The sequence below is a fragment of the Hydra viridissima genome, unplaced genomic scaffold (genome assembly GCF_058129835.1).
Source record: "Hydra viridissima isolate aposymbiotic clone 2 unplaced genomic scaffold, HvirCarnegie_v1 scaffold_6, whole genome shotgun sequence".
Classification (NCBI taxonomy): Eukaryota; Metazoa; Cnidaria; class Hydrozoa; order Anthoathecata; family Hydridae; genus Hydra; species Hydra viridissima.
Window position 1 is genome coordinate 15,533,304 of NW_028324305.1, and position 13,602 is coordinate 15,546,905.

At 26.4% G+C, this 13,602-nt stretch overlaps 1 protein-coding gene across 2 annotated transcripts; it reads left to right on the forward strand.

Annotated features, from left to right (window-relative positions):
- The first annotated feature begins 275 nt into the window (after window positions 1-275).
- LOC145190082 (cytoplasmic dynein 2 intermediate chain 1-like) lies at window positions 276-12,960 on the forward strand. 2 transcript variants are annotated; one of them, XM_090091106.1, is made up of 31 exons: window positions 276-616; window positions 943-990; window positions 1,183-1,223; window positions 1,759-1,792; window positions 1,921-2,460; window positions 2,638-2,802; window positions 3,704-3,724; window positions 3,894-3,941; window positions 4,128-4,167; window positions 4,381-4,475; window positions 4,586-4,699; window positions 4,957-5,065; window positions 5,172-5,272; window positions 5,633-5,759; window positions 6,226-6,305; window positions 6,413-6,483; window positions 6,564-6,639; window positions 6,720-6,828; window positions 6,907-6,970; window positions 7,795-7,820; window positions 7,917-7,975; window positions 8,118-8,175; window positions 8,273-8,336; window positions 8,413-8,497; window positions 8,572-8,638; window positions 8,725-8,783; window positions 8,893-8,938; window positions 9,087-9,207; window positions 9,471-9,533; window positions 12,293-12,365; window positions 12,709-12,960. In XM_090091106.1, exons 1-31 carry the CDS (start codon window positions 602-604, stop codon window positions 12,823-12,825), a joined length of 2,736 nt encoding a protein of 911 aa, XP_089947232.1. In that variant the 5' UTR covers window positions 276-601; the 3' UTR covers window positions 12,826-12,960. The 2 variants fall into 2 exon arrangements, with proteins under 2 accessions (XP_089947232.1, XP_089947233.1); XM_090091107.1 differs by lacking the exons at window positions 276-616; window positions 943-990; window positions 1,183-1,223; ... (2 more) ...; window positions 2,638-2,802; window positions 3,704-3,724 and having other exon boundaries at window positions 3,917-3,941; window positions 4,381-4,398.
- Window positions 12,961-13,602: the final 642 nt, after the last annotated feature.

Consider the following 13,602-nt stretch of genomic DNA (forward strand, 5'->3'; position numbering starts at 1 on the left):
TCTGAAAAAAAAACATTTTTTTTAAGAAAATTGGATTTCTGACTAAAAATGGGCAATTGAAATAGTAATTATATTTCTTGTATTGGTTATACTACTTAGGATCCCCAAATTGCATAGAAACAGTGCAAAACGAGCAGTTCTAATGCAGTTAGATATAACCATTCATATGAAGCACGCAAAAAAAAAACAAAAAAAAGTCTTTCAAAATTTGTCGATAATTCCTACGTGAAACCCATCCTTTAAAGTTTTTTGCTCTTCGCAACCTATAAACAATCATATTAAACTACTTTCGGCGCTGCCTGTTGCGATCAGCTCATATCAAAAAATAAAAACAAGTCTTTCTTAATATATAAAAACAATTCTGATTTTTCTGAGTTATAACTACTTTTTAATAACTTTAAAAATTTACTGTTATAATAAACTTTTTATACAGTAACTGAAGAAAAAAGAAGTTTTTATACAGTAACTGAAGAAAAAAGAAACATATAGCCACTGCTATAATTGTAAACAGACGTATACTTAAGTGTATGTATCTGCAATAATGTGCATGAGAAAGAAGTAAAAAAAAGAAAGAGATTAAAATTGAATTGCTGCCATTGGCATGCCATCTGGAAAAGTGAGCATAATTTTTTTGCTAAATAATTTTAAAACATTAAACTTAGGATTAAATTAAATTTAATTATTATTTCAGAAATTGTATTTATTTACGTTTCTTATTTTAATTTAAAAACTTAAATAAAAATGATTGGTGCAGTACAATCACAAGATAAGCTCTTTCTGTGTCTTTCTCTCCATTTTTCTCAGTTTAAAATATAAAAAAAATTATATTATACAGCTATTTGTTCTTAATGTTTGAATGTTGGAATAGCTGTTTATTATAATTGATAACAATATTTATGGGTATTATATTTATCTATATCTATAATCTATATATTCAATTAGAGCAAAGAAGCTACTTGGACAGAAAAAGAACTAGCAAGTGTCATCCAGGTTTCCTTTTTTGATTTGAATTTATACTTAAACATAAAAAGGTGTATAATTAGTTAATATAATTATTTATTTACTTAGATACTATATGCCATTATAAATAAGTTTTATGTTATATTTACTATGTCTTTAATTAATATTGTTTTAAAATAATCTACTTCTTTAAGTTGTTCTAATAATTTTATTCATATTTAGAATAAGGATAAAAGACATAGATCTTCTAAAGATAAATCCAGGTTTTTTTTTTATTGTGTCTGTAAATTGCCAAAATTCATTATTATTATTATTATTATTACTATTATTATTATTATTATTATTATTATTATTATTATTATTATTATTATTATTATTATTATTATTATTATTATTATTATTATTATTATTATTATTATTATTATTATTATTAACATTATTATTATTATTATTAACATTATTATTATTATTGTTATTATTATTACTATTATTATTATAACTATTATTATTATTATTATTATTTTTATTATTATTATTATTATTATTATTATTATTATTATTATTATTATTATTATTATTATTATTATTATTATTATTAACATTATTATTATTATTGTTATTATTATTACTATTATTATTATAACTATTATTATTATTATTATTATTTTTATTATTATTATTATTATTATTATTATTATTATTATTATTATTATTATTATTATTATTATTATTATTATTATTATTATTATTATTATTATTATTATTATTATTACTATTATTATTATTATTATTTTGTAGAGAAAAGTCAGGCACTAAAGAGGAATCTTTAAAGGTTCAAAATAATTTTGTTAAACTGATAGCATTTTATTCACCTATACTTAATTATATTTAAGTGTACTTTTTAATTTCATTTAATAGATGATATAGGTTATAACATGTGTAAATTTAAATATAACTTAGTTAAAAGAAAGCAGGGAGAAACCTTCAACTTCAAAAAGTACATTGAACCAAGAAAATAGTGCTATTAGTAAACCTAGAAAGTCAGATGGCAAAACAGAAGAGCTTAGTGAACGAATACATGAGCGAAGGGCTCATGAAAAACGCGAGCATAGTGACAAAACTCGTTACAGAAGTGACCGTACAAAATCAGATGTACAGAATAGTGAAACTAATGAGCAAATCTATAGTAAAAAAACTAGTGAAAAAGAGCGTAAAAAACATCATGGGGAGAAGCAAAGCAGTGAATTAAAAAGTCTGAGTAAACCTGATTCCAAAGACAAGGAAAGTAAAAGTGAGCAGAAGAAAATCGAAGAATACATGCAAAAAACACAGAAAAAAGAACACAGATCTAGTAAAAACCTAATGAACAGTACTAAATCTAATGATAATGATGAAAGACACAAGCGTAATAAAGATGATTCAGAAAACTCTCGTAAAACAATTTCAGAAAAAACCAGACATAAAGATACAGAAAAAAAGTTACTTGAAATCCCTGTAGAGGTTTGCAATTTAATGGATTCTAACATATTTTTAATATATCTAAAGCAATCTTATTTTATCAAAATGCGAAAAATTATCATTATTAGCACCACCATCATTACCTTCATTTTTGAAAATCTTTTTCCATATCAATTTTTATATTTTTCTTTAATCAAAACATTTCTTATTGCTTCACAGAATCATGAAGAAGCTGATGATTTCAACTATGATGATGAGGAATTTGATGAATATGATGACAATGATTTTGAAGAAGATTTTAGTGATGATGAAGAAAATAATGACAGTTTTGATGATAAGTTGCATGACAGTGCTAGTAAACATACAGAAAAGGGAATAAATGCTGTGAGTATATTTTACATAAAATTATTATTAGTTACTTTTTATTTTTTATTCAAAACTTTCCAAAAAATTATAATTAGAAAAAAATTTTTTTCATTGTTTAAGAATTGAAAATTATTTTTAAAATTTTTAAGTGTTAGTTTTAAAAAAGTTGCTAATTATTGTGTTTTTTCAAGTTGTTTAGCAGAGTGTAATTTAACATTTGTATTTTTACTATCTACTTTTCATAATTTGTGCTATTATACATCATTAAGTGTTTACAAAAATAAAGATTTTTTTTAATCACAAACTAATTTTGCTTTATAAAAGAAGATTTTTTAATATGCTTAAAGTGAGGAATTTTTGCAGAGTTTTTGTTTTTAGAACAAAAAGGAGCATAAACAGATATAAACTAAAATATTTCATGTTTAATTTGTAAATCAAAACTTTTTTTTAGCAAATCCTCTTATCTAAAAAGAACTTGTTTTGAATATAAATCAGATATTTTTATAAGAGGTTCTTTCTGATTCCCTGAGCTTATTAAGAGCCTTTAGAGTGTGTGTGTGTGTGTGTTTTTTATAAAAAAGCATATTAAAAATCCAGATAATGGAAGAATTGTGCTCATATAGATGCTTAATATATAGTAAGGCTCTACAATATGCTTATTTTTAACAAAACATGGGCCTAGATATGCTTATAAGTATTATGCTAATAAAAAACAACAACATGTATTTGATGAAAGCAAAGTTTGTCATTAAATATGTGATGATCTCTGATTAAACCCCTACAAGGAAATGCGTTTTGTAACCCAGAACTAGAAAGTAATTATTGTTCACATTTACTAATGTTTTAACTTTGATAAACTGTAATGTATAAAAGTCTAACTTTTATAATACAAAGTATTTGTTTATTTTAAACTTTGTAGGACCAAAATGGTGTTGATGAGGTAAGAACAGTTTGTTTTTGCACTAAAATTGTTTTAAAGTTTCTTTGATTTGTGTTTGGCTAAAGTAACTGCTGAAGATATTTTACAAAATTTTTTTGAAATGCTGTTATTCTGAAGCTATATATTGACACACTATCATGAACTTGAAATCTCAAGAGTTTCTATTAAGATATCAAAAGCAATTATTGCAGAAAATGAAATGACAAAAAAAATCAAGGTGTGTTTTTTGTTTTTGTTTTTTTTTTTGTTTTTTCATTGCTGTATATTTTTCTATGTAGAGAGTCAAATTTCTTAACTTTTTTGTGTTATATTTTTCTACTTGAGCAAAAAACCAGTCAAAGAGAAATCCTATTCTGTGTGCCTAGAAAAATATCATTTTAAGTTTTCCTTTTGTTTTGTTTAGCATTCATTTATTCGTGAAGCAGATCCTATTCCATCTGAAGGTATTTCAGTTGTCAGTTTTTTAGTTATAGTTTTAGCATTCTTTAAGTCATCAGGAAAAAAATTTGTAACAATAGGATCAAACCCAATGATCAGCCTGAATATGATTAGCTTCAATTTTATCTCTATTTTGTATGCAGTTTAAGTTTTAATTTTTTATTAAGTTTGAATAGTTTTTACTTTGGAATTTTTTAAAAAGGTTATTTACTTTTTAGTTGTCGGAATTAAAAAAGGTAAAATGAATTTTGTCGCTGCTAATCAGAAGCAAATGAATAATAAAAAAGCTGAAAAAATTAAACACAGAAGTGAGGTCTGTAATATTGAACATTTTTATAATTAAAGATATAATTTCAAACTATTTGTTTTTGATTCTTCACTTATCATTTCTTTGTTTGAGAAATCATTTGTTTTATCATATAGGTTTTGTTAAAGCTTGTTCAACTAGATGTTCGAGAATTTGACTTGTTTGAGATGGCTTCACTGACAGAGTATGAATTGTACATGAAGAAGTTTGGCCAATCAGATGCAAAGCAAGTGAGTTTTTATCATTGAAAGAGATTAGTTTTGGTCAGATAGAAAGTTGCTCTGTTGGTTAAAATAAAAGTTGTATGAAATCCTAAATACTATTCATGATAAGGATTTAATTACCATCACTGTAATTTTGTAAAAAAATTATTCTATCATAATTTAGATTATTATAAATTTACTATATTTTTTTTACAATTTTTACTAATATTAAATGTTTCTAAAAAAATAAGTATTATTCAAAAATCATTATTTTTAAACTTGAGGTTTTCACACAAACAAATGATGACAATGTTACACAAGAACATCAAACAGATGATATTGATACAGAGACAAGATGGTGTCAGCACTCTCATGACTTAAAAGCTTGTGGAAGTAATTTTACTATTTTTAATAATTTTTTTTTAAGGCTTTCATAACAAAGCAAATTTCTGTTGCCAAAGATGCAATTTTTGCAGTTTTGTAATTTCTTATCTTTTAGTTGAAGGTGGTGATGTGAAGCTCCTGCAGCTAGATGCCATGACCTCTATGATATCAACTGATTCTGTTCGACTCAATAAATTTCTTATAAAGGCTTCTAAAGTAATTTCTTTCAGTTTAAATAATGTATTTAAAAAATGTAGCTAATGTAGTAATAAAAATAAAATGTAATAAATATTGATACTAAATAACATATTGATGCTCATAAAATAAAAAGATGTAAAAATAAGCTACGTACTAAAAACCCCAAAAAAATGGGGATCTCAATGCTCTATGTAAAAGCATCCACAATATCTGAAATCCTGGCAAGAAATAAATTTAACTTTTATTTGATCTCTAAATAAAAGATGGGCTAAGTGTCTTAAAAGAAGTACAGGCTGTTTGTGCTTTATGTATTGTTTTCAAGAATAATATTCTTGATATGATAAACTGTTGATACGTAAATAAATGCTGATTCTTCAGGTTTGCATATCATTGTTAGAAGAGTTAGAAGCTGGTATAGAGTTACCTCAATTGAAGTATACAGAGATAAGAACACCTTATAGTGATGGATATGTCACTCTCTCCAGCTCTGACTTTCTGGTTCTTGGTAAGTAATATAAAATCAATTAGTCTTTACATTATTTAGTAATTCCTATAGAATTCTACAAGAGTGAATAGCTAAATATACACAAATAGTTATATAAGAATAACTATACATCTAAGGATAAATAGCTATGAAAGATTACTGCGTATTTAGCACAAATATATCATAATATACAACTATTATAATCCTTAGATAAAATAAATTTTCTAGATACAGGTGCTGAAAATTCAGTTTACATTAAATACCTTTGAAAGCATTTGGTGTAAACTTAATTTTTGGTTTTTGGGGGACCTGTTTCTAGAACTAAAGCAAATCTATAATTTTTTCAATAGTGAATTTTAATTTTAAATAGAAAACTTTTTTTCTCAAGGTATTTATTTGAATGTTATGAAAAAAAGAAAATATCTGAAAATGGAAAAAACAATTAAAGAAAAAAAAAAAGCAAATAGTTTGATTCTTCTTTTGATAGGACGAAACTTTTGTGACATTTCTTACTCACCTACCCAGACAAACCTCATGTTAACCGCATACGGACCAAGTAATGTTGTGGTATGCTTCTTTAATATATATATTTTTTCAGTTTTAAAGGTTCCCCTTTTAAAGGCCATAGATTAAGAATCATATAGCTTGTAAACTTCAATTTCTTATTGTACTAGAAAAAGGGCCTAAAATCTCCCAAAGGATTGCTTTGCGTCTGGAATTCTAATGAGCCAAACAAAGCATACATGTAAGTTGAAAAAATGTTTTGTTGCCATTTTTTATGGATCTTTAACCATTTGATATGAGCATTATAAACATTTTTTACAGGTTGCTCACATGTGAATCAAAACCAAATGCATGTTGCTTTAGTAGTGGGATGGCAAATTTAGCATTTGCTGGAATGGTAAAAATTAATTATGATTTATTTTTCAGTTTTGATTAATAAATTAGAAAAGTTTCTTACATAATTTAATAAATTTTTAGGAGGATGGTGTATTAGCAGTTTGGGATCTTCGGGAACCTGATAGCTATCATAACACAGTGTTAGTGGGAAATACGCCTCAAGTGTTTCGCAATTCAACATTCACAACAGGTAATTTTTCAGAAAAGTTGATTGGTTTCAAAATGTAGTGTATTATGGTTACTTTATTTTTCATAAAATCTTTTCTAGCTGCTTCAAGCGATGTTAATTGTTTTCCTGTAGTAAATGTTATGCCTCTTGTTTCTCATTCAAGGTAAGTTGTATTTTTTTTTTTTTATTACAACTACTAATTCTTTTGTGGGTTTGCATTAGTTTGTGATAATAATATTGGAAAAAAAATTCATAATTGACTGCATAATTTTTACATGTATTAACTCTTTTGAATTAATATAACTCTTTTTTAACTCTTTTGAATTAATTTAACTCTTTTGAATTAATTAATTTAAAATTTGGCAAAAATCAATCTTTGTTTAGTTAAAATCAACTGTTATTAAAGAAACAGTTTAATGTTATAGATAATTTGATTTATTTGCTAGTCTCAGCTGTAGAAGGAGACCATTCCCATATTGCCAGCCCTAGTAAACACCTGGTTTGCACATCAGCTTTGGCACTGGCCTGTTAGTTCAGATATTTCAACTATTTCATTATTCCTTAAAAGGAAATGAGAATCCCTATCAGAATGCCCATCATTATTATCATAGTCATTGTCACTTATGCTAAAATAAAATTAAAATGATAATCTGTTCAGATTGAAACACATTTAAAGATTTATCTTAATAAACAGCAAGACCTTTTTCATTCAGTATTACTTCATACATTCAGTTTACTGCATGCATTTAGTTTACTCCATACATTCAGTTTACTACAATATTTGAATTTATCTTTTTGTCAGTCTAAAGTTATCTACAACACAATGGAGATCTGATGTTACTGTAGTTTTACCATATTCAGATCTAGTTGATTCATATAATTTTTGGAGAAAAATATATAATACTTTTATGAGCTTAAGATATTTCCTTAGGTCTATTTCTATAATTTTTAACTTAATTTATACTTTTTAATCTCTTTTTATTATAGCTCAAAAGCTGCATCAAATGGACAAGGTTTTTTTTTTTTTTTTTTTTTGAATTGCTTTAAATGCTCTATTTAAAGTTACTTAAGTGTTACACTTTTATTCATTAAGTATTTTAACTTAACAGGTGGCGATATATCATTTCAGCTAGCATCATTAGATGAGACTGGTTCTGTCTCCATTTGGGTTAGTTTTATTTTTTTGTTTAAATTGTTTTCTATAGAATTAGGGTTTTTGCTCTCATTTGTATTTTGCAAAAGTTTTTTTTCCCTATTCTATTTTATCTTTGATCATTCTTTAAAAATTTCTTCTATTTTGAATTATTTAGATTGTTGTTGAAGTTGAAAATAGTGTTTATGATCTATCAAATGTAAATGAGGATTTAGGTGAGATAGACTTAATCTTAATACTATTCTTAACTTTGTGCACTGTGTTCACTGAGGAGCTTTTTGTTACATAAAAACAATTTGTTGATTCCTTCAGGTTTGTCACCCAAAGGAAAAGTGAAGCTTGTTAAAACTTGCGTGATACAATCACATAAATCAAAGTAAGCTATACTTTTTATATTGTTAAGTTTTTTTTTAGAAAGTTTGGTTGAAGAAATCCAGTATTTCATTATTTAGCTCACCTTTTGAAAACTTATTCTTGGTGACCTGTATGGAGGTGGATCCATCAAATCCTAATCATATTTATACTGGGACGGAACAGGTCAGCTTCTTAACATTCTTGAAATGAAAGTAAATTTTAATTTGATATAAACATTTATAACTTTTTTTTCGTAGGGAGAAGTTTTGCATCTCAGCAGATTTGGTAAAAGACCTACACCAAAACAACTTGGTCATAAAGAAGGTAGCTAGTAATCAGGATACATATTGACAGTTGGACTGATTTGGATCGAACTTGGATTAGTTTTGATTATGCATTTTCTTTTCTAGATTCTTCTGTACGTGTAAATGCTATTGACATTTCACCATGGCGGATTCCTTACATTTTGGTATGTCTTTGTTTAATACTCTGATAGAGTTACTTTTAGAAAAACATGTTTTTATAATGAGTTAGATTGTTTTTAAAAGAGAAAAGTTTTATTGTTTTTTTTGTGGTAGGTGTGTTACGAAAATGGATCAATACGTCTTTTTAACACTAAATATGGTAGCTTAAATTATTTTCTCAAAATAATTTTTTTGAAATTTTAATCATGATAAAGTTGACTAGATCATGAGATCATGGATCTTGTAGCTGTAGTTACCATGGTTGTTATGATATCAATAAAAGTATAATATTTTTTGTGTTCTTTTAGAGAAGTCAATTTTAAGTTGGAGTGCTTTTAACAATGGTGATGAAATTGTTGATGTTCAATGGTCTCGGAGCAAACCCAGCGTCTTTTTTGCTATGGATATAAATTCTGTTTTACATATTTGGTAATAATCAAATTAAATCTTGATTAGTGGGATCATTTTTTAATCATCAGGTTGAAAAACATAAACAGCATCTGGTGACACCTGTTGCTTATTTTTAGATTCAATCAGATTATTTCTTCTGTTTCTTAAGCATTTAAACATTTTAGCTAATTGTCTTCTTAGAGTTGTTTTGTATTGTCGTTCGCGCATGGACGAAGCTTTCTGATCCTTATAATGATTTTTTTTAATTTTCTAAATTTAAGAAAAATTATTTATTTTTTTAGGGATTTGTTAGAGAACGATTCTTTCCCAATTCTACAACAACAACTTAAAAGAAAAGACAAAAGGCACTAATTAATTTTTTGAGTTAATCATTGGTTAATATTCTTAAAGAGTTTTATTCCATAGCACAGTGGGCCAGAATTCACTTTTACTGGACAAAATTTGTAACTAATTTAATATTAGAGCTATATTCACTAAAATTAGTATGAGTACTAATATGATGTCTGTGCTTTTTATGAAGGTAATATTTTTTTATTTTGTTGCTATGGATACCTTTATTTTGCTTAGCAACAACCTATTTTGTTATCTGCAGATATTTTATAAGTGCTATATTCACTAAATTTTGGCATGAGTACCAATATGAGATCACACTTCTTACAAAAGTGATAATTTTTTAAATTTAGTTGCTATGGATACTTATATTGCTTAGTTACTGGATACTCTCCTTAGTTACAAAGTGGTAAATTGATATTTGAATATTTTATCGGGTTTTTGACTCACCTATATTGAAAAACAATTGAGTATTTAGGTAAATAATGTTTTACGATTAATAAAAGCAAAAAATAGTGCAAGAAAACATTGTAAATTTTAAATTGCATCAAAAATTATAAAACAATAATTTCATTTGAACCTTCCCATCAATCATTGTAACTTCAATAATACAATTCACTTCAATAGAAGATCTGCAAACCTCTAATAAAATCATACCCAAACTTTCTATCTCACTTTTAATGTACTGATCTTCTTCAATCACAGAATCCTTGGATTCCATTTTGTATGCAAATCTTATGGGTCTACAATAGGCTGTGGAGGACGACTTTTGATTTTTCCAAATAGGCATGTTTTCATTGCTGTTGTTAAATCCAGTCAAATCTAATGGTACTACACAAGTAATAAATAATGATTCTTCGCGCTTTAAATCTCTGTTAATGTCGGGTTCTGATAAAACTTGTTTATAAATACTTTAGCCAGTAGCACCATCAAAACCAGCCTTACATGTTAGTGTCATTGTTTTTATTGCTTTGTCGTTCAATATCAAGTGCCTTAGCACAGGTTCCCGAACTGCACAGATTCTTATCAAAGTATGAATTATTAAATCTTTTAAAGAAACTGAAGCTGAATAGTCCTCCACTGTTATGTTTACAGGATAACATTTCAATTTTGCATCTCTGACATCATTGTAAGCAGGGTAGATGTTATATTCTTTCTCCAAGGCTCCGCTTCTAATCAATTGATAGGAAGCTTTTGTCAGACTTGCATCATATATTAAAGCCAGTGCTTCGTCTGCTGAATATTTAGTTGCTTTATCTGTATTTGAAATACTTAAAATGTTCTTGGCAGCAATAACAATAGATTCATCTCTAAATTTTCTATTAGCAGCAAAAAATAACACATTGGATGAATGAGATTCAATTAAACAAGATACACGCCGTTTTTTAGTTTTATTAGAACTATTATCAAATGCAACTGGTTTTAGACCACGACTACTTGCAGTTGGTTCATTGTCTTTTTTTCTGACAATTAAATATTCATTAAGCCAGTTCACAAACTTCTTTTCAAAATTTTTGACAGTATAGTTTGCAGATTTCCACTTTTTTTTTATACAAGTAAACAAATCGTTGAACAGCATGTCTAAAATCAACGTCTTTAAAATCAGCAAATTTTGGCTGAATAAATTTTGATATATCTTCATTAATATTTTGTTTTGAAATACTAAGATTGTTTTTTTGGAGAAAATTATGAATGTCTAAGTTTAATAAAACCATATCTAAATAATTATTGTAACAAGTATTTTGTATTTAAAAGTTTAATGTTATAATATATATGCCGCCCGGACTACTAATACTTGTTATTAATTAAGTTACTACAAGTGTTGGTAATTAAAATTAAAAGTAATTAAATTACTGTCAGTGTTAGTAATTAAATTACTAACAACTACCAAAAATATGTTGCTGCTATGCTATGCAAAGTAAGGTATCCATACTAACCAAAAAAAAATAATCTCATAAGAATTGTGAATCTCATTTTAATACATACCCCCAATATTGTGTACTTAGCGGAAGTAAAATACTTTTAAAACAACGTTAATGTAAAAATGAGTTGTTGCTATGCAAAATTTAAGACCATAGCAACTAAGTTAAAACGTATATAAAATCTGAACGGGGATTTAAGGGGACGAGCAATCAATTAAAACTCGATTGAAGCATTATATAGATCAAATAAATATAAGACAGCACATGGCAAATTGTGGTAATTATTAGTTATAGTGCGGCAAAAAAAAATTTCTTAAGGAATTTTTTTTTTTTAATCTGTGATTTTCAAAGTATAACTGAGATAACATGCTTTGACAAATTTATTTCACACATTGGTTTTTTCTTATCTCTAAATACTCTAGAATAACATGTACTAATTTTTTTTTTCAAAAACGTAGATGTAATTGAAATATAACACAACGTTGATATCACCGTTAATTACTTATTTAAAATTTTTTTTTTTTTTTTTTTTAATTTCAATATTCAAATGCTTAGAGTCCTGGTAACTAAGGGATTTAATATAAATAAGTTATCAATAAATTTCTCCTAATATATATAGATACTAAAACTTAATAAGTTTTCAAGATTAGATAACTAAAATTTTTCCCATTTTGTCCACCTACTGGCCCACTGTGCATAGAGACTAATAAAATTTTGCTTAATAACGATGAAATCGTTATTATTTTATTAACAACGATAAAGTCGTTACTAAGTAAATTTGTTTGTGTGAAAACCTCAGTTAAGAAAATGTAATGGAAGTATCTGAGTATCAATTGTACTCGTTTTTTCAGGGCAATTGGATTTTCTTTTGCAAACGATTATTCTGCAATTGGAATTGGTACGCCAGATCGTGCTCCGGAAATGGTAGCGACATTAAGTTTCTTGTTTTATTGTAACGACTTTGATTGCAACAAAATAATAGTAATGGCGCGACATTAATACTAGTTTTTCATTTGTTATTGTATTATCTCAGAAAGTGCGGGGTTATTGTAAAACTTATATTTCAAATTTTGAACAAAACAATAATGACACGCTTTATAATTTTAAGTAAATGCTGTATCAAGTTTAAATGAAGTCCGTTTTAAATGCTTTTATCGATTTCATATTTACATTTATTTTATTTTTGATTCAATTTTTTAAATATACATTTAGTATTTCGATTATAGATTATAATATTTCAAGACTTAACCTTTTTATTGTTAAATAGGCTGTAGTATACGGCGACGGATCGATCGAAGTTCATCGCCTTTCTAAGCAGCTTTCAAGTATGGCGCCTGATGATTTTGATAAAACAGAAGAATTTTTAGCACAAATCACAACGTGATTATCATCTATTTCTTTCATTTGAATTTAATTGGAATGTTTTGGTAACTATTTATACAATTTAAAAAAATTGCAAGACTCCTTGCAAACTCCTTATAAACAGAGTTTTTATCAATTATCATTTTTACGATTAAGTTTTGAGAAATATATTTATATTATAATATATTATAATATATTTACACTGTCTTTTTGTTTGCTGACATTGCGAAAAAAGGAAATTAAATTAGTTCAAGCTAACAAATTGATCCAGATGGTTAAAAAAAAAAAGAAAAAATAGAGGTCTTTTAGAAGGTTAAAAAAAGTTGAACTCATCTTTTAGAGGCATTTGCTAAAATGACTTTAGAAGATATCTACTGTTCTGTAAACTGCAACGTTTAGTTTCAAAAACTTAAAAGCAAACGAAACCAGATTTCGGATATTAATTGAGCAACATCATCCTATGTGAGTCTACAAAAATTTTTTTTTTAAATCCCTCGTGAACCACAAAATTATTTTTTAACCATCACTGATACTTTTTTGAACACCAAGCTTTAATTTTCAAATATTTTGCGGAATAACCGAAACCTATTTCCAAATATACAATGAAGTTTGTACAAGTACTCATTTATGTGATGAGTTTTACAGAAAGATTGCAGTAAATTCAAAAAAACCTGATTTTCAGATTTCGTTTAAAATATCTACTTCATTTTGAACAAAGGTGTATTATTTTAAACACAGTTCACCAGATATTTGTTCAACGAATCAAGCAGAAGAATTGTGAGCGTTACTTAATCACCTA

Coding starts and splice junctions, on each gene's coding strand:
- LOC145190082 (XM_090091106.1), top strand. Junction 2,803..3,703: donor CAGAAAAGGGAATAAATGCT/GTGAGTATATTT, acceptor TAAACTTTGTAG/GACCAAAATGGTGTTGATGA. Junction 8,784..8,892: donor GGCGGATTCCTTACATTTTG/GTATGTCTTTGT, acceptor TTTTTGTGGTAG/GTGTGTTACGAAAATGGATC.